General features: G+C 44.2%; 1 protein-coding gene across 2 annotated transcripts in view; it reads left to right on the plus strand.

Annotated features, from left to right (window-relative positions):
• The window catches only part of LOC140197350 (laminin subunit alpha-3-like), a 320,231-nt gene that overhangs the window by 238,511 nt on the left and 54,625 nt on the right, over nt 1–27,095 (plus strand). For both annotated transcript variants that reach the window (XM_072257303.1, XM_072257312.1), the window contains 5 exons: nt 13,131–13,244; nt 21,417–21,535; nt 21,621–21,701; nt 22,785–22,906; nt 25,036–25,086. In XM_072257303.1, coding sequence (XP_072113404.1) covers nt 13,131–13,244; nt 21,417–21,535; nt 21,621–21,701; nt 22,785–22,906; nt 25,036–25,086 — 487 coding nt within the window. The remainder of the gene's footprint in view (nt 1–13,130; nt 13,245–21,416; nt 21,536–21,620; nt 21,702–22,784; nt 22,907–25,035; nt 25,087–27,095) is intronic.

Consider the following 27,095-nt stretch of genomic DNA (forward strand, 5'->3'; position numbering starts at 1 on the left):
CTAACTGTGCAATAAGAAAGAAAAAAAAAAGTGAACAAAAATCTGTCTTGAATGAAAAAGCTCTCTGAGCCAAATCCTGGGCCCCCCACTCATACAATGGCTGCTCTGCGTAAACTTAACTTTTTCTTGGCCCATGCCAATTACCTAATTGTGCACGCCGCAGTTCTCCTCGGGAACTGTGGCGTGCAGACTGTTCCAACTGCAACTGCTTATGTTACCAATGAGTTTATTACTAGGCCTTTGACAAGGTCCTTCATTGGAGTTTGGTCAAGAGAGTTCTGTCACTTGGCATTCGGGATGAGGCCATAAATTGAATTTGTCGTTGACTTTGTGGAAGAAGCCAGAAAGTGGTCGGAGATGGTTGCCTCTATGAACGAAGGACTATGACCAGTGGTGTGCCACAGGGATTGAAAGCGTGCAAAGGATGTTGCCAGGACTTGAGGAACTAAGTTATAGGGAAAGGTTGAATAGGTTAGGACTTTGTTCCCTAGAGCGTAGAAGAATTAAGGCATATTAGGTAGAGGAATACCAAATATGAGGGGCATAGATAGGGTAAATGAAATTAGGCTTTTTTCCACTGAGGTTGGGTGAGACTAGAACTAAAGGTCATGGGTTAAGGCTGAAAAGTGGGGGTACATGAGGGGGAGTGTGGAGCGAGCGGCTAGCGGAAATGGCGGATGCGGGTTCAATTTTAATATTTAAGAGAAATATGGATGGGGAGGGGTATGGAGTACTATGGTGCAGATACAGTTCTATGGGACTAGACATAGCAATAGTTTGGCACAGACTAGATGGGCTGAAGGGCCTGTTTCTGTGTTCTAGTACTCTATGACTCTAATGTTCAGGGAATGGAGAGATAAGAATCACTTACACGTGATGAGATTCAGTTTAATTTGGCAAAATGTTAAGAACACCTTCCTCCCCATCATCTTATTTCTGAATGGTCCATGAACACTACTGCATTATTCAGCTTTTGTAGTTAATTTAATTCTGTAACTTGTAGTAATCTTCGTGTCTTCCACTGTACTGCTGCCACAAAATAACAAATTTCACATCATATAACAGAGTGATAATATATCCGATTCAGATTCGGGCCCGAGGGCCCGTACCTGTGCTGCGCTGTTCTACATTCTACTGTACGCTCTGCAGATGTCAGACCAGGCATTTGTCCGTATCCAAGCTTCTGTTCCTTATTCCCTGAAGTGCTGTAAATGGACAGAATGCATGAGAGCAGGTTACCTGAGCATCCGTCAGTTCAGTAATTTCCAAGTTACCCAGCAAGGCAAATACAAGTAGGTTGAGTCTGTGAAGGCTCTGTAAAAACAAAAACATATCAAGGAAAGTTAGTTCTTATATAAAATCATTTGTGAGAACGTGAAACAGGAGATGGACAGTGATATAGGACTGATTGAGCCAATAGCGCCAGTAGGACGCAAACACGAGGAATTCTGCAGATGCTGGAAATTCAAGCAACACACACAAAAAATGCTGGTGAACGCAGCAGGCCAGGCAGCATCTATAGGAAGAGGTACAGTCGACGTTTCGGGCCGAGACCCTTCGTCAGGACTAACTGAAAGAAATAGTAAGAGATGGGTCAGAGTGGGAGTGGGATGGGGATTTAAAATGACAGTCAAGGGGAAGCTCAGGATCACCCTTCTGGATTGAATACAGTTGCTCCACAAAGCAGTTCCCAATCTGCATTTGGTTTCCCCAGTGCACAGGAGACCGCAGTATGAACACTGAATTCAGTACACTGGGTTGGACGGAATGCAGGTGAATGGCTCCTTCACTGGGTAGGGCTGATTGTGTCCTTGGATGGTGGGAAGGGAAGAGGGGAAAAGATGGGAGTTGACTCTTACAGCTGCAAAGGAAAATGCTGTAAAACTGGGGGGAGGGGTTACAGTAGGTGGGGGGGATAGATCGCTGGATCTTTATTCCCTAGAAAGGGGTTCCCAACTTTTTTTACGCCCCAGGCCTAGAGCATAGGAAAATAAGGGGTGACCTTATTGGTCTATAAAATTATGAGGGATATAGATAAGATGGACAGTCAGTCTTTTTCCCAGGGTTGGGGAATCCAAAACCAGATACAAGAAGGGAGAGATTTAAAAGGGACCTGATAGGTAACTTCTTTATACAGAGGGTAGTGAATGATTGGAATGAAGAAGTCGTCGAGGCAGGTCCAGTTGCAACATATAAGAGACATTTGGATTGATATGTGTAGGGAAGGGGCTTGGAGGGGTTATGGGATGAATGCAGGCCTGTGGGACTTTGCAGGGAGATGCTGTGGTCAGCATGGACCAGTTAGGCCAAAGGGCCTGTTTCTGTTCTGTATTACTCTATGAGAAGTGCATACCAGGGAATAGTAAAGGGAACGATCCTACCGAAATATTGAAGGGGAGGGGGAGAAGGGTCTGCTGGTGGACTTTCTCTGGAGCTGACAAAAGTTGCAAAGTACGGTCCATTGCATGTGGAGATGGTGGGGTGGAAGGGGAGGAGCAGGGGGTCTTTGTTCTTTTTCCAGTGGGAAGAGGGATGAGCACAGAGGTGCATAAAATTGATGTACAGAGGGTTAGTCTGTTCAACATCAGGCACACCAGGAACCAGAAGTCATTGATAAAGTGATATAGTGTGTGTTGGGGGTGCAATCAATGGTACAGTGTACAACACTGGAGAAGCATTTGTTGATGTTTTCAAATACTTTGCCAAACAGGTCATTATTATTTCTTATGAAATAGGGGGCTATTTGGCCTATTCAGTTAATGCTGACACAGAGTATTCCCAACAGTGCTGTTTTCCCAGTTATTTTCCCCATTGTGATGCCTCCTGCTCCTCACTGTTCTGGGGAGTAACTTACAGCAGCCAGTTAACCCGACAGCCCCACATCATGTTAGTATGTGGGAGTAAACCGGATCACCTGCAGATAGAACATGCAAACTCCACACAGAAAGCACCTGAGGTCAAGATTGAACCTGGGTCAGTGGAGCTGTGAGGTAGTAGCACCTCTGCAAGGCTAACTCTGGGAGCACAAAGCTCCTCCCTTGAGGGACAGACAATAACAGCTGACTCTCACTGCTCACAAAAGTGTTGCCACTCTGCTACACTCTAAGGCAATGAGTGAAGGCACCATCACAGGCAAGAGCCCTAAGTGACACTTACTGTGCAAGCACAGGAGGCTGTAGATGCAAGAATCTGGAACACAGTCTGCTGGAGGAGCTCAGCGGGTCGAGGAGCATCTGCAGAGGAGAAGATATTATTGTCATTCTGGGTCGAAACCCTGCATCAGGGCCGAGGGTGGGGAAGGGAAGGGAGATGGTTGGTACAAAGAGCAAAGGGGGAGGGGTAAGACAGAGGCTGGTAGGTGATTGGTGGACTGAAGGTTGGTGAAGGCTGACAGAGTTGATGTAGGTGTGGAGTTAGGAAGCAGAGGCAGGTAGGTGAGAGATGGAGGCAAGGGTGAAGGTAAAGACAGTTGGAAGGCTATGAGTAGGAACTCCAATTACTAAGGAAGGTGATAATGGGAACCATAAGGGAGAAGTATATGGCAGATGCCAGAACCAGATAGGGGAGGGTGAGGAGACCTTCATTGAACTGTGTGTGCACTGGTTAGATGGAACCAGGAACAGGAGGGGGACCAAGATGCGTGCGGGAGATGGGAAAGTAACCACAAATGGGCGGACTGGAGGAGGATTGGGGAAGCAGGGGAGAGAAACACTGGGGGGGGGGTTAACTAACATGGGGAAACTCAATGTCCATGCTGCTGGATTGCAGACCACACAGGTGGAATAGAAGATGTTCCTCCAGTCTGTCCCAAGTCAGAGAAGAAGGGGTTAATTTTGGTTTTCCATTACAACCCAGCTTAGTTTCCCCATACTCGCACTTCGGTCACAGCTTGCATGCAATCAACATGATTCCAAGACATGACTAAGCGTCCAACCTCTGACAGACGTTTCTTCCAATAACTGAAAACCAATAAACTGCAGATGTTGGAAATCCAAAATAAAAATAGGAAACACTGGAACTACTTATCAGATCAGGTGGAGAAAGAATCAGAATTAATATTTTTGGTTGGACAGCTAGTCTTCCATCTTTCCATATCTCACAGGCAATTCAACTCTTTATAAACCATTCAGACTAAATATGCTTTAGAAATATGGCACTTACAGGGCAAGGCATTGTGATGTCAGTATGTATCACCACATGTGACTACCTGGGAGGAGATTGTGTGTGTGTACATGTGTGTAAACAGGAAGACGTCTGTTGGTGGATGTTAGCAGGCAGGGTGGGGGAGGCAATGTGGGTCAGCCCCACCCTGGGGCTTTCTGTATAAGTGGAGAAGGTGTAAGGACTTGTCACAGTTAAAAAACAGTGTAATTAGACAGAGGGTGCTGAGTATATGGAATGAACTGAAATGCCAGGGGAAATAGCTAGGGCAGGTCCAATTACAACATTGAAAAGACACTTGGACAGTTACATGGATAGAAAAGTGGATCAAACATGGGCAAGTTTGGATGGGGCATCTTAGTCAGCATGGATTGGTTGAGCTGAAGGACCTGTTTCCCTACTGTACAACACTATAGCTCTACTAAAGCCAGGACGGGCATAGATAGGGTGAATATATTCAGTCTTCGCCCAGAGGATTTGAGGGCATGGCTTTAAGTGAGAGAGGAATGATTTAATAGGAACTTGAGGGGCAACTTTTTTATACGAAGGGTGGTATCTGTGTGGAATCAGCTGCCAAAGAAAGTGGTTGAAGCAAATACAATAATAACTTTTAAAAGTCAGTTGTTAGGTACATGGATTGGAAGGTTTAGGTTATGGGCCAAACACTATTCTTATTTTCCCTTGTTCATTCCTCACTCAGCTGGATCTAATTCTAAACACCAGTTTTACAACTCACTCTTTTCTAATAAATTCTGCAGGCCTAGAGGGAAGATACGGTAAATGGGAAGGATTCATTTCATACGTATAGGTTTCAAACCAAGGGGGACCCAGGGGATGGTAACATGGTAATAAGTGAAATGCTATTTCAGTGCCAGTGACTTGGGTTCAGCTTCACTGCCATCTGTAAGGAGTGTGTATGTTCTCCTCATGACTGTGAGTTTCCTCTGGGTGCTCTGCTTTCCTCCCACATGTCAAAGATGTGCAGGTTAGTAGGCTAATTGGTCACATGAGTGTAATTGGGCAGCCTGCACTCATTGGGCCAGATGGGCTTGTTATCATGCTGTATCTGTATTAAATAATAAAATATTTTAAATAAAATGAGTGACCTGTGGGAGGAGGTGGTTGAGGCAGGTACAACAACCAGATTTAGACCACAAGACATAGGAGCAGAATTAGACCACTTGGCCCATCGAGTCTGCTCAGCCATTTTGTCATGGTGATTTATTATCCCTCTCAACTCCATTCTCATGCCTTCTCCCGTAACCTTTGAAGCCCTGACTAATCAAGAACCCATCAACCTCTGCTTTAAATATACCCAATGACTTGGCCTCCACAGCCATCCATGGCAATTATTTCCACAGAATCATCACACTCTGGCTAAAGAAATTCCTTCTCATCTTTGTTTGAAATGGACACCCCTCTATTCTAAGACTGCCTTCATCCACAATAGGAAACTTCTTTTCCATGTCCACTCTGTCTAGGCCTTTCAATATCCGATAGGTTGTAATGATATCGCCCCTCGTTCCCTCATTTTTCTAAACTTCAATGAGTACAGACTCAGAGCTATCAAACGTTGCTCATATGTTAACCCTTTCATTCCCAGGATCATTCTCATGAACCTCCTCTGGACCCTCTCCAAAGCCAGCACATCTTTTCTTAGATATGGGGCCCAAAACTGCTCACTATACTGACCAACACCTTAAAAAGCCCCTGCATAACATCCGTGCTCTTACATTCTAGTCCTCTCGAACTGAAAGCTAACATTGCATTTGCCTTCCTTGCCACTACCTCAACCTGTAAGTTAACATAGAAAACCTACAGCACAATACAGGCCCTTCAGCCCACAAAGTTGTGCTGAACATGTCCCTACCTTAGAAATTACTAGGCTTACCTATAGCCCTCTATTTTTCTAAGCTCCATGTATCTATCCAAAAGTCTCTTAAAAGACCATGTCTTTTAGGGACTTCTGCACAAAGACTCCCATGTCCCTTTGTCTTCTGATTTTTGAAAATGTTATCCTCTGTTTAGAAAATAAACTACACCTTTCTACCTTACAAAGTGCATGTCCATACATTTCCCTACACTATATTTCGTGCCACTTCTTTGCCCATTCTCCCAATCCGTCTATGTCCTTCTGCAGACTCTCTGCTCCCTCAACACAAGCTGGTCCTCCACCTATCTTTGTATCATCCACAAACTTGGCCACAAATCCATCAATTACATCATCCAAATCATTGACCTATAATGTGAAAAGAAGCGGTCCCGAAATCAACCCCTGCGGAACACCACTTGACTCCAGAATAGGACTCCTTTATTCCCACTCTTTGCTTCCTGTCAATCAGCTAATCTTCTATCCATGCCCATAGTACCATGGTTTCCCAGCTTGTTAAGCAGCCTCATGTGCGCCACCTTATCAAAAGCCTGCTAAAAATCCAAGTAAGCAACATCCGCTGACTTTCCTTTGTCTATACTGCCTATTATATCTTCAAAGAATGCAAACAGATTTGTCAGGCAAGACTTTCCCTTAAGGAAACTATGCCAACTTTGGACTACATTATCATGTGCCTCCAAATACACCAAAACTTCAACTTTAAAACTGGACTCCAACCACCAAAGCCAGGTTAACTGGCCAATAGTTTTCTTTCTTCTGCCTCCCTCCCTTCTTAAGGAAGTGACATTTGCAACTTTCCAGTCTTCCAGTACCATTCCAGAATCTGGTGATTCTTGAAAAATCATTACTAATACCTCCACAATCTCTTCAGCTACCTCTTTCAGAACCCTGGGGTGTAGTCCATCTGGTCCAGGTGAACTACCTACCTTCAGACCTTTCAGCTTCCTAAAAACTTTCTCTTTAGTAATAGCAAATACACTCATTTCTACCCTCTGACACTCTTGAATTTCTAGCATACTGCTAGTGTCTTCCACGGTGAAGACTGATGCAAAATACTTATTAAGTTCATCTGCCGTTTCTTTTCTCCCCCCCCCCCCCCCCCCCCCGTTGCTACCCTTCCGGCACAATTTTCCAGTGGTCCAATATCCATTCTTGCTTCTCTTTTACACTTTATATATCTGGAAAAAAAAACTTCTGGTATCCTCTTCCCACTAATTTTTGCTCTATCATATGACCTCTTTTGCTTTTATGTTGTCTTTGACTTCGCCTGACAACTATGGTTGCCTCATCCTCCTTTTAGAATACTTTTCATCTTTGGGATATATCTTTCCTGTGCCTTCTGAATTTTCCACCCCCTCCAAACTCCAGCCATTGCTGTTCTGCGGCCTGTATATAACTTCCATCAGAGTCTTTTTATCCTTGCAGTTTCTTAACTCTACCCACAATGATTCTACATCTTCTAATCCTATGTCACCTCTTCCTTAGGATTTGATTGCATTTTTTAACAACCCCCTCTGATTAACTGCCTGTCCTTTCTATACAAGGTAGTTCCTTGGACGTTTAACTCTTGACCATTATCTTTTTTCAGCCACGTCTCAGTGATGCTCACATCGTACTTGGCAATCTCTAACTTCATTACATGGTCGCCTTCCTTATTCCATATACTGCGTGCATTCAGATATAATACTTTCAGTCCTGTATTCATCAACCTTCTAGATTTTGCCCCCGTGTTACACTTCACCTCATCCCACTGACTGCAATTTTGCCCTGTAATCTGCCTGTCTCACTACACACTGCATTGACTTTTATACCAACTGCCCCATCCTCAGCCTCATCACTCTGGTTCCCATCCCCCTACCAACTTAGTTTAAATCCTTCCCAACAGCTCTTTCAAACCTGCCTGCAATGTTATCGGTCCCTCTGCGGTTCGGGTTTAACCCATCCTTCTCGTACAAGTAATGCCTTTCACAGAAAGAAGTCCAATAATCTAGAAATCTGAAACCCTGCTCCCTGTGCCACTTGTTCATCTGTATTATTGTTCTGTTCCTGCCCTGACTAGCATGTGGGGTGCAGAGTAATCCAGAGATTACTACCTTGGAGGTTCTGCTCTTCAACCTCTTCCCTAAATCCCTACACTCACTGCGCAAGAACGCTTCTCCCTTTCTACCCATATCTTTGGTTCCAATGAACACCACAACCTCTAACTGCTTGACAGGTTGGACAGGCAAATGGAGAGGAAAGGTTTAGAGGAATATGGGTCATATACTGGAGAATGGGACTAGCTTGAATGTGGTGCCTTGGTTGGCATGGATCTGATGGGCCGAATGGCATGTTTCCATGCTAAATGACTCTCTGACTCTATAACCTTTGTCAGGTCAGGGTCCTCTTTCATCAAGAGAAGAGACCCGTCCAGTACTTGACCAGTGAGATTGGGTGAGAGATGGGGACAAGGTGGGCACAAGTTAGCTGGGATCCAGTAGAATTACAGAACCAACATGAAGGGCTGAATGGTCTTGTCCTCCCGAGGAAAGGAAAGTAAAGTTGGGAAAAGCATAGCAAGACAAATCATAAAGTCATTCAGCCCAGTTTGCCCTTGCCAACTGTGTTGCCCAGCGAGCATTCCCATCTGTTTGTAATTGGCCCGTTGCCCTCTAAACCTCTCTTATCTATGTATCGATCTCGACAGTTTTTAAACATTGTTCATGTGTCTGCCTCAATCACTATTTCTGGCAGCTCATTCCAAATATGCAGCACCTTTAGCTTGAAGAAGCTGTCCCTGATATCCCTTTTAAATCTCTGAACTCTGATTTTGCTCTTATGCTGTTGTTTTCAGCTCTCCCTCCCAGGGAAAAAGACAAAATGCTTTCACCCTGCCTCTGCCCTTCATGGTCTCTGGCAAGTCACCCCATAATCTCATACGTTCCAGGAAATAAAGTCCTAGTCTATACAACCTCTCCTTGAACATCAGACCCCCAGGTCCAGGCAACCTACTCATCAAACTTTTCTGCACTCTTTCTAATTTAATAACATCTTACCTCTAATAGGGTGACCAAAACTCTAAACTCACTACAAAAAGAGAACCTAAGAGGCTCGTATTAACAAGTGTGGGGTTTGTTTGGCTATTTTTCTGAAACTTTCATTCATGTTGATAACATTTGGAAGTGAGTGCTTGTGGCTGGGTTTGTATCTTTCATTGTTTGTGTTGCTATGTTGATAACTGTGCTGGGGAGAATAAATGTTCCAAGGGCAAAGTAAATGTTTCAGCTCTCCGATATAATAGGAAGTGACTGAGCGATTGTCTAGACATGTCCAAGTCCAGACGTGGGAAAGGTGTGTGACTGCCACACCTTCTAACTAGTATCAACTAGACCCTGAATGCGTCGACTGATTTGTCAGGGCTGGATCAGCGGTTATAGCTGCTACAAACCTGAGTCAGAGAGGCTGCGTTTGAAGGTGGAGTTAAGACACCTGAGGTTGAATCAGCCTGACTTCATGGATCAGCTATAAAAGAATCGTTCGGCGGTGAGCTCCCCAATTTAAAGTGTTCGTCTGCCAGACTTGGGTGCTGCAGGATGCTTGCGTGTGAAGTGTGGACGAAATGGCTCGGGGTCTTGGCTGTCTTGCTGTCGATTGTTGGCCCATGTTTCGGAGGCATGAGGGCAATGGAAACACCAAAGAATATACCACAGACGCGAGGGAACTTAATCCTGAATAACACCAGAAGCAGAATCCATTGCAGACAGGTAACATTCTGACCTGACCTCGTTAAACATTAAGTGTGAAGTTGAGCAGTTTTATAGCTTAAAGGAGCCTTCAGCCTCCGATGTAGAAGCTGTTCCCAAATAAACAAGAAAAAAGTGAAAGCATATCCCCAAGATGTTCAATGCGATCTGATTGAGGGTTTAAATTGCTTCATCGGTATTTCTTTAAGTATTGTGCTCTTGAAACCGTGTTGGTGTTTTCTCTGGAGTATTGAATGGCAGGGAGGGAGGGGTGAAATATTACAGTTTGTCTTTGGATGATGGAGGTTTATTTGGCAGAGAGTTGCAGTGGTCTGCAACACACTGTTTAAATTTGAGAAGGGATAGTGGCCGGACTGTGAGAGAAAGGCAAATGAGTTGTGTTATGCTTAAGGGCAGGTGACCTTTTGTGCTGTTAGACCATGTGATTTAGATTTCTCAAGAAGCTACAAAAAATTAGTAAATTGGTTTATTATTGTCACATGTGCTGAGGTACAGTGAAAGACTTTGTTTTGTATGCCGTCCACACGGATCACTTCATCACATCAGTGCTTTGAGGTAGTACAGGGGAAAACAACAGAAGGCAGAATAAAATGTCACACTTACACAGAAAGTGCAGTGCAGGCGGATAATAAAGTACAAGGGCCATAATGAGGTAATTGTAATTTCAAGATTCCATCTTATTGTACTGGAGGGATCATTCAATAGTATTAAAACAGCAGGGTGGAAGCTGTCCTTGAGCCTGGTGGTATGTGCTTCAGGCTTTTGTATCTTCGGCCCAATGGGAAAGGCCCAAGAGAGAATATCTGGGGTGGAGTGGGGTTTTGATTATATTGGCTGCTTTATAGAGGCAGTGAGAAATGTAGGCTGTCCATGTATGAGAGACTGATTTGTTCAGAGGCTACATGCTGAAGTTTAACTTCCATAATTGTAATCAGGCTTGTTTACCCTGTAGCTGTACCCATCACTTCTCCAACCCTCCTTCCCTCCTGTCAGATTTTGCACATCAACAAAGTTCCTGCCTTGGTCACTGACAAATTCCCCAGTCTCTTGGTCTCTTGCAGAGAGGTTTCACTGGATGCCTGCGTATAGAATATAGAACAGTACAACAGACGATTAGGCCCCTTGTGATCTAAGCTTTTTTTTTTGCATTTGATCTTCTACGACTTAAAAGAACGAGGAACAGTGTTAATATGGTAGTGTTCCTAACCTTGGATCATCTCCCTGCAACTTCCAGCTAAGCTCCACATTCCTGCCTCTTCCTGTGGGAATCGGCTTCATGTTCCCACCTCTCCCTGTGCGAGTGAGCTCCACGTTCTTGCTGCTTCCTGTGTGAAGAGGTTACTCCTAAATTCCCAGTTGAGATTTGTTAGAAATTATTTGGTAACTATGACCTCGTGGACCTGATCTGGTCCACACTGAATCCCTTCAGTTAAGCCGATGAGGTTACCTCTCATCTTCGCTCTTCTATTTCTAGTGAAGTAGTCCCAAGATAGTCAGACTTTCCCAATGGATATAACCTTTGCAGTCACTTCTAAAGCTTTGTACTGCTATCTTATGTATCTCTGCGCTGGAGCAGAGACCAGACTGTGTTCACATTTCACTTAGTGTTTACATACTGTGACTTGTACCCGGAAACAAACTCCTGCAGTTGCTGAGTATCTGAGATAAAAGCAGAGAATGCTGAGACACTCAGCTGATCAGGCAGCATCTATGGGGAGAGCGGCACAGTTAACACTTCAAGTCTGAGACCCTCCATCAGTATAAATCCAAAGAAAGGTCTTTGCTTAAAACATTTTCTGAGGTGGCATGGTTGTGTCCCAGTTAGCACGATTCTATTACAGTGCCAGCAACAAGGATTCAATTCCGCCACTCTCTGTAAGGAACTTATATGTTCTCCCTGTGACCGTGTGGGTTTCCCCCCATGTGCTCTGGCTTTCTCTCACTTTACAGAGACATACGCTTTAGTAGGTGAATTGGTCACATGGGTGTAATTGGTCAGCATGGGGTCATTAGGCCCAAAGGGACGGTTACCATGCCATATCTCTAAGTTTCCACAACTCGTCACCTGAGTGGTTCCCTAAGGCTGTCATAGCCGGGGGAGGGAGTAGGAGGTGGAGTAGTGAGGTTAAGCTTCCACTGTCTATCAAATGCTCCCAGTTCCCATAGGCATACATCTCAAATAGCCTCTGACAACCAAGCCCAACTACTGGACTTCATGTATGGCTTAAGCCTGGCAGAATCATTTCTGCTGACAGGAGAAGGGGCAAAGGCAGGTTACTGACACCTTTAAAACAAGTCGCTTCGGGCAGGTGGGGCTTGTCAGTCGTGACTGGCGTCTCATCTAGGAGAAGGAAAACTCTGATTTCAAACCTCTGCTGCCTTTCAGCTATACCCACACATGGGGAAGACTTTGGGAGTAACCCCCCCCCCACACAACCCCCAAGGAAATATCTGGAGCTGGAGTCCTTAAGACAGTGTTATGTTGAGTTCAACGGAATTCCTGTGACACCACTGGTGCCAAACTGTATTGGTCTCTGCTGTTCCTTTGGATTCATTGGCTGCATGGACAACAGCTTCCTCTCCATATCTTACTGCCTTGGCTTGTGTTTCAACTTTGACATCGTCAGCTAGGATGCAATATCCATGGTTGACCCCACCCAATGGAGCCCACCCACCCCACCTGACTGTTGGAAAGGTCTCACTAAGCTGGAAAGGCTGAAGAAAAGATTTTCAAAAGTGTTTCCAGGACTGGAGGGCATAAGTTATGAGGAGAGACAGGAAAGGCTGGGACTGTGGTGAAGGAGGCTGAGGGGACACCTGACAAAGGTTAATAACATTATGAAGGCATAGATACAGCGGATGGTCAGAGTCTTTTTCCCAGGGTAGGGGCACAGGTTTAAAAGTGAGAGGAGAAAGATTTAAAGTAACCAGAGGGGTAACTTTTTCACACTGAGGGTGGTGGGTGCAAGGAACGAGCTGCCAGAGGAAATGGTAGAGGCAGGGGCCATTATAATATTGAAAAAATATGCAGACAGGTAGATGGATAGGATAGATTCAGAGGGAATATGGCCAAACATGGAAGTGGGACTAGCTCAAGTAGACAATTTGGGTCTGCGTGGACTGTCCAAATTTGAGCTGAAGGCCAGTCTCCATACTGTTTAACTTTAACAACTTTGTAATTCTGTCACACATGAAATATACTGAAGTGTTTGGATTTGCTCTGTTACTGATTTATTCACAGTCAGCCGCTGCTATTGGTGGTTTGTGTGTCTCCCCACTGCTCCCCCTCCTCCTGTTCAGTGTGTTAATCTTCTGACCTTCTTCACTGTTTACAGAGGTGTGGCCTTGGATACTACAGAGAATATAAAGGTTATTTCCTGGGTCATTGTGTACGTTGTAGCTGTCATGGGCATTCAAACCGATGTGAAGATAGAACTGGAAGATGCATTGTAAGTAACTGGAGATAAAAATTTGATTTCATTGTTCACAAGATTATCATTCTGTCTATCAGTTGAGGGATTGAGTTCATGAGTCAGGAATTATACTGCAGCTTTATAAAAGCCTGGTTAAGCTTCTTCTGGAGTATTGCATTCACTTCTGGTCACCCCGTTACAGGAAGGGTGTGGGGGCTTCAGAGAGGACTCAGAAGAGGCTCACCAGAATGCTGCCTGAATTAGAGGGGGCCTGTGCTATAAGGAGAGGCTGGACAAACTTGGGTTGTTTTCTCTGGAGCATCAGAGGCTGAGAAGAGACCTGATAAAAGTTTGAGAGATTAAAAGCATAGATAGTCAGCCAGTATCATTTTACCAGGGTTGAAATGTCTAATACTAGAGGGCATGCATTTAAGATGGGGCAAGGGAAACCTCAAAGAAGATGTGGGTCATGTTTTTACACACAGCTGTGGGTGTCTGGAATGCACTACCTGGGATGCTGGTGAGGCAGATGTGACAGTGTTTTAGAAAGGCACATGGATGTTCATGGCATTGTGGGATATGGACAAGGTGCGAGCAGAAGGGATTAGTGTAATTATATTAATTACTTTGACACAATGTCATGGGTCAAAGAACCTGTTCCAGTTCTGTGTTCTATTTACTATCAGCAGGTTGTACAACCTGACAGACCCTGCCTGCTATTTTAGCTCCACACTGGCCTTTACCCATTCTTCTCCATCACCACATCCATCGTCACTCTTTATTCACCTTCCCCTCAAACCTGTCTCTCACCAGAATGGTACAGCTGGTTAGAGTCACTGCCTCAAAGCAAAGGAGACCTGGGTTCGATCCTGTCCTCCAATGCTGTCCATGTGGAGTTTGCAAGTTCTTCCTGTCACTGTGTGGGTTTCCTCCCACGTCTCAGAGGTGTGCCAGGTGGGAGGTTAATTGTAAAATGTTAACCTCCTAGTGTGTGGGTGAGTGGGTGAGTCTGAGGGAAGTTGATGGGAGAATGGAATAGGATCAGAATCAGGATTCTTATCACTGTCTGATATGATGTCAAATTTGTTGTTTTGTGGCAGCAGTACGGTGCAAGACATAAAATTACAAAGTAAATAGGGCAAAAATAAAATGAATAATGAAATGGTGTACATGGGTTCATAATGGAAAAAGCTCTTCCTGAATCATTAAGGATGGGTATTCATGCTCCTGCACGTCCTCCCTGAGCGCAAAGCGCAGAATCAAATATTGCTGTGATGATTGTACGCTCTAGTATCAATTGTTTGGTGACAATAAAGTATATGATGAGAAGAAGGCATGCCCCAGATGATAAGGGTCCTTAGTGATGTATGCTGCCTTCAAGAGGCACTCTGTCCTGAAGATGCCCTCAGTGGTGGGGAGGGTTGTGCCCGTGATTAAGCTAGCTGGGTCTACAACCCTCTGCAGCCTCTTGCTGTTCAGTGGATTGGAGGCTCCATACCAGGTTGTGATGCAATCTATCACAAAGCTCTCCACCACAAATCTGGAGAAACTTGTAAAATTCGTTGGTGACATACCAAATCTCCTCAAAATCCTAATGAAAAGAAGCTGCTAATGTGCCTGCTTTGTGAGATTGCATCAATCTGTTGGGCCTAGGACGGATCCTTGGAGATATTGATATCCCCCAGGTTGTAGCATTAGCATACATGGATTGTTGATGGCCATCATGGACTCAATGGGCCGAAGGGTCTGTTTTCCATGCTGTATCTCTCTATAGCACTCTGACCTTCACTGCTCCCTATGGGAACAAGTTCTACATACCCGCCCTAAAGGACTTTATTCTGATTTCCCAGTTTGCGACTTAAGGAGTTAAAAAATCATGGAATATTTATGAAATGGAAAAATGCCGCTCGACGCATTGTGTCTGTGTTGGTGGAACAAAAGCTCCCCAGTATAACCCCATCCTCCAACAGTGGGTCTCTGACCCCGTGGCTCACAGCTCTTCATCCGCACCCCAGATGTGTGGAAATGTGAGGGGTTTCTGCCTTTCCCACTCTATCAGACATGGAGATCCAGGTACAGCATCCCCTTATCTCCGCTGTGATCCTCTAACAGCTCCATGATCATGGTTTTTAACCCTTCTGCTGAGGGAAATATTCCTTCCAATTGCTTCTCTCTAAACCCGTCAAAAGTTCCAGTTTGTTTTTTTTTTACCAAGACACAGTAAAGAAAGTTACTTTGTGAGATTGCCATCCATATAGATAATTTCTCACATCAGAACAGCAAGGGAAAACGATAGACATGGACTGATTAGGGATAATCAGTGTGGCTTTGTTTGTGGTAGATCATATCTAATATTCCTAGTGTTTTTTGAGGAATTTACCAGGAATCTTGAGGAAGGCAAGGCAATGGATGATAAGGGTCCTTAGTGATGTACGCTGCCTTCAAGAGGCACTCTGTCCTGAAGATGCCCTCAGTGGTGGGAGGGTTGTGCCCGTGATTAAGCTAGCTGGGTCTACAACCCTCTACCTCCACTTTAGCAAGGTCTTTGATGATGTCCCTAATGGGAGGTTGATCAAGAAAGTTCAATCGCTTAGCATTCAAGATGAGGTAGTAATTGTATTAAACAATGGCTTCACAGAAGAAGCCAGAGAGAGAGGTAGTAGATGGTTGCCTCTCTGACAGGAGGCCTGTGACTCGTGGAAAGTCTGTTTCAGAACCTTACACATCTCCGCCAGTTTGTAAATTCCTTGAGCTCACTACCTGCTAACAACTACCAACTGCCTAAAAATTACAGAATACTCAGCCTGGAAATTCAGCCTAAACCCACATCTTCTCAGTCAATAGAACCGCTAGTATTTGAGCTTAGTTTGTCTTTTATTAAATTTAGAGGTACAGCACTACAGCAGGCCCCCCTGGCCCAACGAGCCCGGACTGCCCAATTACATCTATGTAACAGATTAACTTACTAACCAGGGCACCTTTGGAATTTGGGAGGAAACTGAAGCACCCAGAGGAAACCCACGTGGTCACAAAGAGAATGTAGAAACTCCTTGCAGACAGTGGTGGAATTGAACTCGGGCTGGCGGTGCTGTAATAGCGTTACGCTAGCCACCACACTACTGTGCTGCCCTTTCAAATCCAATCAACACTGACGCATTTTTCAGAGATCAAATGACAGGAGTTATTTTTTTCTGTCTTGGTGCATTGAGCTTGGAGCTGATGCTTATGATCCTAGCAAAGAGTCAAAGTGAAAATCCAGTTTATTGTCATATGCACAAGTGCAATGAAAAAAACTTACTTGCAACAGCATCACAGGCACAGAGCATGAACTAAGCAGTATTGGCCAGGAAGAAAATGAATGAAAGGTAAGTTATACACAAAAGGAGGCATCTCCCTGGAGGAGCTGCCAGACCTTGAGGCAGGTACATTGACAATTCTTAAAGACCATTGGATAGATACAGAAAAAGGTTAAGAAGGTTATGGGGCAAACACTGGCAAATAGGACTAAATTAAATAGAGATCTTGGTCAACATGGATCAATCGAGCTGAAGAGCCCATTTCCATGCTGTGAACTCAATGCCTTTGTGATGATTTCTATAAGAACACAATTTGTGGTACTTAGTCAGGGAGCTGTAACATCTAGAGACACATTACAGTACGTCCTTCCATAGATGTTGCCTGACCTGCTGATTTCCTCCAGCATTTTGTGTGTGTTGCTTGGATTTGTACTCAGAATCTCTGTGCAGTAAACTGCAGATGTGAGTTCACTACACAGGACATCTATATAGAATCTTGTTTTATTTTATTTCTGTGTCTGTGGTAACCAGCTCCACAGGCAATGCCAGCATTTATTGTCCATCCCATCCTTAACCACCCAGCAGGCAAGAATGCAGCTCGCGTCATTGACGGGTCTGCAACCACATAAAGGACAGCAATCTCCCTCTTCTGATGAACAGGAAAAAAGTTATTGTCCAATTTTGATTCAGATCCTTTGTTCAAAGCTCCTTCCTCAGGAGCATTTTAGCTGATTTGCCATAACAAGTTTTTCACCCAGAGGGAGATGGGCATGTGGAGCAAACTGCCAGAAAGTGGCAGAGGCAGGTACAACATTTAGCAGACATTTGGAGAAATACTTGGATAGGAAAAGAGTGGAGAGATACAGGCTCAGTGCAGGCAAATAGGATTAGATTAGATAGACGTTATGACTTGCATATTCAATATGGCCTGAAGAGCCTGTTTCTATGCTATGTGACTGTAATTCTTTAATAATGAGTATTGTAATCTTCTCCCTACAGTGATTCCAATTGATTTACCACATAGGGTTGGGCAGCAGTTAACAGAGATTAGTATGAAGTGTGTACAGGCTGTTGAACAAATATTGCAATATAATTGATCTGAATGCCTTTAAGTGAGACTGTGGAGATTAATTTATTTGAATGTTTGTCAAAGGAGATTAATTAATTGTGCGAACCATTCACAGTAAGTACTCTGAAGTCACACAGCACAGAATCAGGCCCTTTGGCCCACCGTGTCCATGCAGATCATCAAGTAGTTGTGTACACTCATCCCAGTTGCCAGCACTTGGTGATAGCCTTCTGTGCCTTAATCATTCAAGGGCTCAGCTAGATCCTTCAGTGTTGTATGAGTCTGCCTCCAACACCCCATCAAACAGTGCATTCCTGATTACAATGACCCTCTGGTACAAGAGTTCTTTCTTAAATCCCCTCTAAACCTTTACCACAATCTGATGCCCACTAATTTTTAGACATCTTTGCTAAGGGAAAGCATTATTAAAAGAAAGTTATATGAAGAAAGTAAACTTTGATAAAGAATATATAGTCTAAAGAGTCAGAGTACAACGGCACAGAAACAGACACTTTAGCCCATCTAGATTCATGTCGACTTGATCTTTGGCTTAGTCCCATCTATTTGCACCCAGACCATATCCCTCCATATCCCTTCCATCCATGTACCTATTCAAACCCCTCTTAAATGGGACAATTGAATCTGCATCTACTCTTCAATTCAGATTCCAGGATTCCTTCATGAAGTAATTTTACTTTCCCAGCTGTCCTATCTGGCCTCTTCCTTACCACCTCCTTTCTTCCAACCAAGTCCAATGCAAGCTCGAGGAGCGGCTCATCAGTTTCTGTCTGGTCACGTTACAGCCCTCAGGACTCTACACTGAATCCTGCACTTTCAGAAAAAGAGCCATAGAGCACTGCATCACAGAAACAGGCCATTCAGCCCAACCAGTCCATGCTAACCTGGCCTTCTGCTTAGTCCCATTTGCAGTCCCTGCACCTGGACCATATCCCTCCAAATCCCTCCCATCCAAATTACTCTTAAATGTTACAGTTGAATAAAATGGGAGTGTCCAGTTATTAGTCTTCATAGTGTGAATAACACAGATTAATGTGAACATCTGCTATAGTTCTTAAGTGTCCTCAGGCACTCCCATATACCACTTGGCAGCATGGGTGGTAGAAGCTGGGTTTGCCAGTGACATCAGATCCTGAAAAACCAAGACAGAGAGAAAACACCTGAAGTTCATTTTAAAAGCTGCTACAGCGCTCAGTAGAATGAGAGGACATCACATTAAAAAGAATTGTTTATCTTTTCTTTGGGCAGAGTTTAAAGATTTTAATTTGTAATCCTCCTGCTTGTATCCCACTCCCTCCTAACGAAGTGAAACATGTCTACACAGCCTGAGAGCAGGGATTGGACCAGGAATGAGTGGTGACATGCAGTCGTGACCTGGAGCACTAAGATTTTTTTTATGCTGCTTTTATTTGGAATTTCTCCTGATAATTAATGTACTTTTCACAGCTTTTGTACTTAGTAGAAAAGATTTACGAGAATATGCCAGAACCATAGGACCCGAGTTATATGGAGAAGTTGGCCAGACTTGGTCATTATTCCTTGGAACGTAGGAGAATGAGAATGTACAGTGTTTAAAAATATGGAAGGCAAAAAGTAACAGACTTTTCCTGAGGGTAGGGGAGTCCAAGTCTAGGGGCATAGATATAAGGTGAGAGGGGTAAGATTTTAAAAGGGACCCGAGGGGCAAGTTTTTCATGGAGAGGGTGGTGAATACATGGAACAAGCTGCCAGAGGAAATGGTTGAGGCAAGTACAGTAGTATCATTTAAGTAGCACTTGGAGGGACAGGCCTTAGAGGGATATGGGCCAAATGCAGAACATTGGGACTAGCTGGTTAGGCACCTTGGTCAGCATGGATTGGTTGGGCCAAATGGCCTGAATCCATGCTGTATTACTCTGTGGCTGTGTGACTCTATATTCTCATTTGACAAATAGTAACAAATAGAATCCTATAGCACACACACAAAGGCCATTTGGCCCTGCATGTCAGTGATAGCTGTTAGAAGAGATGGGCCCCCGTCTCTCTGGTATATGTCTAGTCTTGTTAGTGCTGTTGCATCAGACTCAGCCTCCCCTTCAGGCTGAGCAAATTACCCATTGATTCCCACTTCCCAGTTCTTTCCCATAGTCCTGCATAGACTAATGAACTTAAAACTGCAGCATCAATGTCACATTTCAGTTTCATCCTGTCTACATCAATCACGCTGAGGTCAAAATGGCTGAGAGCTTGAAGTTCCGAGGAGTGTACATCACCAGTAGCCTGTCCTGGCCGAACCATGGCCAAGAAGGCTCACCAGTGTCTCTACTTCCAGAGGAGCTAAAGAAATTTGGCATGTCCCTGTCAGCCTTCACCAATTTTTATAGAGAGCCCCCTCTCTCTGGAGTGGAGGCAATGGCTTTACCCATTGTGCCACTGTGTGGCTTCCTGGCCACGGTAACCTCCTCACGACTGACTGCTTTCTGGCTGCTCGGATTCTAAACCAAGACTTTTGAAATACTTACAGAGTGGTCCAGCCAATTCTGATCAAAGATGGTGAACACTTATGCTCTCTGTCCATTATTGATTGCCACATATCCTACACCGCCCCCTACTCTGTTGACCTTTAGCCTCTCGTGTATGTAGGTTGGTTGGTTTATGGTAGCTGATCCACTCTTCACGGATGCTGCTAGTATTTGTTGAGTATTTCTCAGCTTTTTAGTCCTTTAGTCAGGAAGTCATGCTGAAGATGTATAAAACTTTGAAAGGCCACAGGTGGGAAAGTCCATGCAATTGTGTCCGTCCCATGTAGGAAGGATGTGGAGGCTTTGGAGAGGGTACAGATTAGGTTCACTGTCTGAAATGGAGATTTGAGCTATAAAGAGAGGCTGGACAAACTTGGATTGTTTTCTCTGGAGTGACGGAGGGGGAGAGGAGATCTGATAAAAGTTTGTAAAATTATGAGAAGTGTAGATAGGATAGTCAGAATCTTTTTTCCCCGGGATGCACATGTCTAATACTAGAATACACGTACTTAAGATGATGGGAGGAGTGACTAAGGGAGATGTGCAAGACAATAGTGGTGGGTGCCTGGAATGGACTGTCGGGTGGTGGAGGAAGAATGGCGATAGTGATGTTTAAGGGGATTCAGATAGACACATCAATATACCAGGAATTGAGGGATCATCGTATACAGGTTGAAGAGATTTACATCATGTAGGATTACATCAGATAGAGGTATACAGGACGATAAGAAGCATAAGTAGAGGTAACAGCCTTCACCTTTTTCCCAGGGTGGCAAGAGCTAATATAAGAGGGCATAATTTTAAGGTAACACGCACAACACGCTGAAGGAACTCAGCAGGTTGGGCAGCACCTGTGGAATCTGCCTTTTCCATGGATGCTGCCCCACCTGCTGGGTTCCTCCAGCGTGTTGTGCGTGTTGCTTTGACCCCAGCATCTGCAGAGTATTCTGTGTTCATAATTTTAAGGTGGTTGGAGGTAAGTATCAGGGGCAGATGTCGGCGGTAGTTTTTTTTACACAGAGTGACAGGTGCCGGGGGAAGTGTTAGAAGCAGATACTTTGGAGGCATTTAAGATATTGTTACAGGGTATAAGGTGCACGGATGAAAGAAATACGGAGAGCTATGTGGGAGTGGGGTGTTAGATTGATCTCGGAGTAGGTTAAGATGTTGGCACATCATCGTGGGCCAAAGGGCCTGAACTGTACTGTTCTGGTCTACAGCGTGTTCTATGTATGTTCACTTCAGAAGGGCCTGTTCCCGTGCTATACTCAGTGAGTTCAGTGGCCATTATCCTGAGCTAAACTGTTGTTCCCTTCTGTTACAGGACTGTCAACATAATACTGAAGGGGATCACTGTGAACGATGTCAAGTGGGTTTCTATGGAAATGCTGCCCAGGGTGTCTGCAGCCCCTGTGCTTGTCCACACACACATCCCTCCAACAAGTAAGGACCACAGAACTGAACACTGAAACAGTAATTCAATATCATCCTGTTTTATTGGTGACCTATAACTTACTTTCCACCACAGCTTTGCCACACATTGTGATGAGGTCGCAGGTGCCATGAAGTGTTCGTGTAGAACGGGCTACACCGGGACAAGATGTGAGAGGTTGGTCTCTAATCTTCGAATAAGAGGACAGTCAAAGTTATAAAACTCTTGTTAGGCCGCAGCTGAAACGCCGCCTGCACATCTGGTCACCGCACCATGGGAAGGACATGATTGCACCTGACATGGGAGGTTCACCAGGATGTTCCTGGAGCAGAACTCCAGTTATGAGTATGGTTTGGAGAGTCTGGGATTGCTTTCCTTGGAGCGGAGAAGGTTGAAGGGCACCCAAGTGGTGTGAGAAACTATCGGGAGCACAGATAAAGTGGATATTAGCAAACTTGGTAAATTAGTCATTACTGTTACAGTGGAAAAACTTGTCTTGCATACTGTTCATACAGATCAATTCATTCAAAGAATGCATTAATAGAATGCAGAATAAAGTATTACAATTACAGAGAAAGTGCAGATCAGGCAGACAAATAATGTGCAAGTTCATAACAAGGTAAACTGTGAGGTCAAGAGTCCACCCTATTCAACTGGGAAACAACTCAATGGTATAACATCAGAGTAGAACCATGATGGGAAGGGGAAGAAGAGAGAATGATCAGGGTGGGTGGGTCTTTGATTACGCTGGCTGCTTTACCCAGGCAGCAGGAAATGTAAACAGAGTCCATGGAGGGTTGGCTGGTTTCAGTGATGTGCTGAGCCGTGTCCACGAGTCTGTGCAGTTTCTTGTGGCCACAGACAGAGCAGTTGCCGTACCAAACTGAGATGTATCTCGATGGTGCACTTGACTAGAGGGACCAGGTTTAGGACGACAGCTTTAGAGGAGATTTGAGAAAGACTTTCTTTTTCTCCCAGAGGGTGGTTGGCATCTGGAACATATTAGCTGAGGGGGTGGTGTTTCCCTTCTTAGATGCTACCTGTCTTGCTGAGTTCCTCCATCATTTCTTGTGAGTGTTACTCCTGATTTTTACTGTTTGCAGTTACTCTGTGTGTCCACTCCTGCCCCTGTTCTGTTCTGACAATCTGAACTGATGTGAGATGTTAGCTCCCCAATACTGCTCCACCTGCCCAGGGTAGACAGGGAGTTTGTGCCAAGACGGACAGGTTGCATGAGCTTATGGTTAATGTTACCCACAGGTGTGCTCCCGGTTACTTTGGGAACCCAGTGGAGATTGGTAGCAAATGTCGGAAATGTCAGTGCAGCAATGCAGACTCGAGCAGCTGTGACCCCCTAACAGGACAGTGCAACAATTGCAAAGGTAAGTGCGGCACACAGCACTAAAGACAGGAGCAGGAGACTATTTGGCCCCTTGTGCCTGTACCGTCACACATTACGATCATGACTGATCTATCTCAGCACTGCTTTCCTGCATTAACCCATGCCTCTCAAATGGACATTCTCACTCCTCCTCCGCCCTCCCTGTGAGCAGAAGGTACAAAATCCTGAAGGCACATACCGCTGGGCTCAAGGACAGCTTCAATCTATAAAACTATTGAATGGTTCGCTTGTATCATCTTTTTATCTTCCAATTCACCGCATCTTTCCTGTGGGAGAAATCTGAAATATGATATAAGACTTCCCAATTAACCTTGTCGTCGTCCTTGGATCTTTTTATTTATTAATTTAGAGATACAGCAGACTAACAGGCCCTTCCAGCCCAATGATACCTACTAACCCCTCTATGGGATGTGCATTCCCATGTTGGGAAAGCACAATAGAGCTGTTTAAAAAAAACTTCATGCCTCCTTAAAAGTTTCCTCCCCTGGGCAGTTAAACTCATCAACCTTTCCCCTCCCGCCTCTATCTATTACCTCACTGCACTGTAAACACTTTAAACCACTTCTCATAAAGCTGTTTACGTTGTAAATGCATGCTGGTATATATGTACATTTTATTCTAAATTAGTGCTTCTAACTTTATTTTTATATAATTCTTTATTGTTGAATATTGTCACTTTTGTTACATGCAGCACCAACACACCACAGCAATTTCCTAATAATGTGAATGGAAATGGTGAATAAAGATGATGTTGGAGGAAACCAGAACACCCAGAGGAAACCCACATGGTTGGGGAAAATGTATAAACTCCTTACTGACAGCAGCAGAACTGGGCTTGGGTTGCTGTCTCTTTAATAGCGTCTATGGCTGACTTATTTTCCCTGTCAAGCTCATTCTCCTGCCTTCTCCCTGTAATCTTTGACACCCTTGCTAATCAAGAACCTGTCAATCTGTGCTTTAAATATACCCAATAACTTGTCCTCCACAGCCATCTGTGGCAATGGATTCTATTGAATGTCCTTCTATTCTGGGGCTGTGCCCTCTGATACCAAACTCTCCCTCTATTAGAAACATCCTCTCCACATACACTCTATCTCGGCCTTCCAATATTTGGTAGGTTTCAATGAGACCCACCATCATTCTTTTAAACTCCAGAGCCATCAAACACTCTTCGTACATTAAATTGATATGTTAAATTGCACATTAATTTTCATCTATGACATGAGCCCTGAGATTTGTAGCCCCCATCCACCCTTATTCCTTTGTTTCTTCCTCAGTCTGTAACTCTGCTAGTTAAGGAGATGGATTGGGCAGTAAGGTCCCAGCTGTTCCCTCACTGATCCACCTCACAGATGCATGGAGCTGCAGGCCACATGCTTTCACCTAATGGTTTGCAAAGGACAACTCTGGCACAGCTCTAATCCAAAATAGGCATTGAATAGTGGCACAGTTAGTCATAGAGTCAAACTACATGGATACAGGCCCTACTGCCCAGCCCATCAACGGTGCTGAAGGGTCTCAGCCTGAAACGTCAACTGTACTTTTTTCCATTGATGCTGCCTGGCCTGCTGAGTTCCTGCAGCATTTTGTGTGCATTGCTCATCAATGCTGGCCAAGTTAGCTACCCCATTTGCCTGTGTTTGTCCGATATTCTTCTCAGTCATTCCTGTTCATGTACTTGTCTGTGTCTGTTAAACTTTGTGAGTGTACTTGCATTGGCAGAGACCCAGGTTTGATTCTGACCTCTGGTGCTGTCTGTGTGGAGTTTGCCACATTCTCCCTGTGGCTGCGTGGGTCCGCTATGTGTAGGTGAATGGTAGAATCTGGCAGGAGGGGTGGTGAATTGACGTGGTAAGAATAAAAACAAATTGAGCTTAACGTAGGATTTGTTTGAATGGGTGGCTGATGGTCAGCACGAACTCAAAGGGCTGTTTTCTTTCTGAATTGTGTTTCAGTATTGTGCCACTGTATTAAACAGGAACAAGTAAACATGGTCATTGCTTAAAGTATTCCTTTTTTTGTCTCTCTCCTTAGAATCCCTACAATCATTGTTTTCTTCTTAATGTCCATGACACACTCGACTCATTAATGTGTTTTGTCTCTTCACAGACTGTACAAACGAGGAACCGAAAGATACCAGTTCTGATGAAAAGTGTGACAGTGAGTAACTAATCTCATCAGCTCTGTCCTGGCTTCTGGCATTTCTGGGGAGGGGAGGCTGAGAGGGGCTAGAGCCACCAGATGCCAGTCATTACCCCAAGTCTTCCTTTACGCCCTGATTTGTGAGTATAGGAGAGTGAAGGGTGATCTTATAGAGATGTATAAGATCATGAGGGGCATAGATAGGGTCAATGCACATAATTTTTTTCCCAGGTTTGGGAAATCAAGAAATAGAGGGTACAGATTTAAGGAAAAGGGAAAGAGATTTAATAGGAATCTGAGGAGCCACTTTTTCACCCAGAGCATGGTCAGTATATTGAAGCAGGTATCTTAACATTTAAAAGGCACTTAGTACCTGTCTAGAAAGGGTAAGAGGGTCAAATGTAGGCAAATGGGACTAGCGTGGATGGGAATCTTGGTTGGCATGGACCGGTTGGACTGAAGGGCCTGTTTCTATGCTGTTTGACTGTCTGACTCTACAGGATGTACTGAATATTGGTCAAAGTAGATTCAGTGGGAACCATTAATAAGTAATTGATAAAACACTGGAAGGATACATAGAAGGAGGAGTAGGGTTTATTGAATAACTTTGTCATTGAGCGTGATGCATTTGCCCAGACCATCAGTTGTTCCCAATCCTCTTCCTGTTCCCCATCATTCATCACTGTGACCAAGTCCCAAGCTCAGAATGAAAGAGTTAGGACATTATATTGTAACTTTACCAAACACGGGTTTGGCCACATTTGGAGCATTGTGTGCATTCTAATCACCACACCATACGAAGGATGTGGTTGTACGGGAGAGAGTACAGAGAACATGCAGAAGGATATTGCCTGGATTGGAGGACTTTAGTGATGGGGAGGGATTGGATAGGCTGGGCCTTTTTTCCCTGGAGGTTGAAGAATCAATCAGAATCAGGCTTAATATCATTGGTTGAAGTATATAAGATGATGAGAGGCATTGTGTAGATAGTCAGAAGCTTTTTCATGTGGTAGGAGTATCAAAACAAAAGGCATGGGTTTAAGGTGAGAGGAAGGAGTTTTAAAGGGGTGAGGGGTAAACTCTATTTTTTATACAGAGAATGGATGATAAAGTGCTGCCAGAGAAAGTGGTGAAATCAAATACAATTGCTATGTTTACGGTCATTTAGACAGATAATTGAATAGGCTAAATATTAGGAGGATACACTCCTAATAGATTAGTGTCAATTGACACAAAGCTCCACATGGACATGGGGGTCCATTTTGTGCTGTATGTCTCTGTGATGATATTTCATCAGCCGAGTATCTCATCGATTAGTTACAATTTAATATAAGTACTTCTTCTATTGTGACAACATTTCAGGGCTCAATAACTGTCATAGATCCCAAGGCCCACAATAAGCAACACTTAAAGATAAATATTTCCCTAACAGCAGAAAACCTGGAGTCAGAATATCTGTGTACTCAACAGTTGGCTGATACAGCCAGCGGTAGCTGCAGGCTAACAATTCAGAAGTTAATATTATTTTGTGGTTGGGGATACTTTTGCATCACAAGAGCATTCCCCTTCAACAGAATTGGTTTACTATTAAGACCATAAGCCATAGGAGGAAATTGAGGCCATTCTGCCCATTGAGTCTGCTCCACTATTCAATCACGTCTGATTTATATACCCTCTCACCCCCCGTTCTCCTGCCTTTTCCTCTTAATCTATGACACCCTTACTAATCAAGAACCTATCAGCCTCCACTTTAAATATACCCAATGACCTGGACTCCACAGCCTTCTGTGGCAGTGACTTCCATGGATTCACCTCCCTCTGGCTGAAGAAATTCCTCCTTGTCACATGTACAGGGAGGAAATACAGTGAAAAGCTTGTCCTGCATACTGTTCATACAGATCATGTTTTTATACAGTGCATTGAGGTAGAACAAGATAAACCAATAACAGTGCAAAATGAAATGTAGTAGTGGTGCAAGTAAACAAGTGTGTGCATGGTCATTAAGAGATGGATTGTGAGTTCAGAAG

The sequence above is a fragment of the Mobula birostris genome, chromosome 1 (genome assembly GCF_030028105.1).
Source record: "Mobula birostris isolate sMobBir1 chromosome 1, sMobBir1.hap1, whole genome shotgun sequence".
NCBI lineage: Eukaryota > Metazoa > Chordata > Chondrichthyes > Myliobatiformes > Myliobatidae > Mobula > Mobula birostris.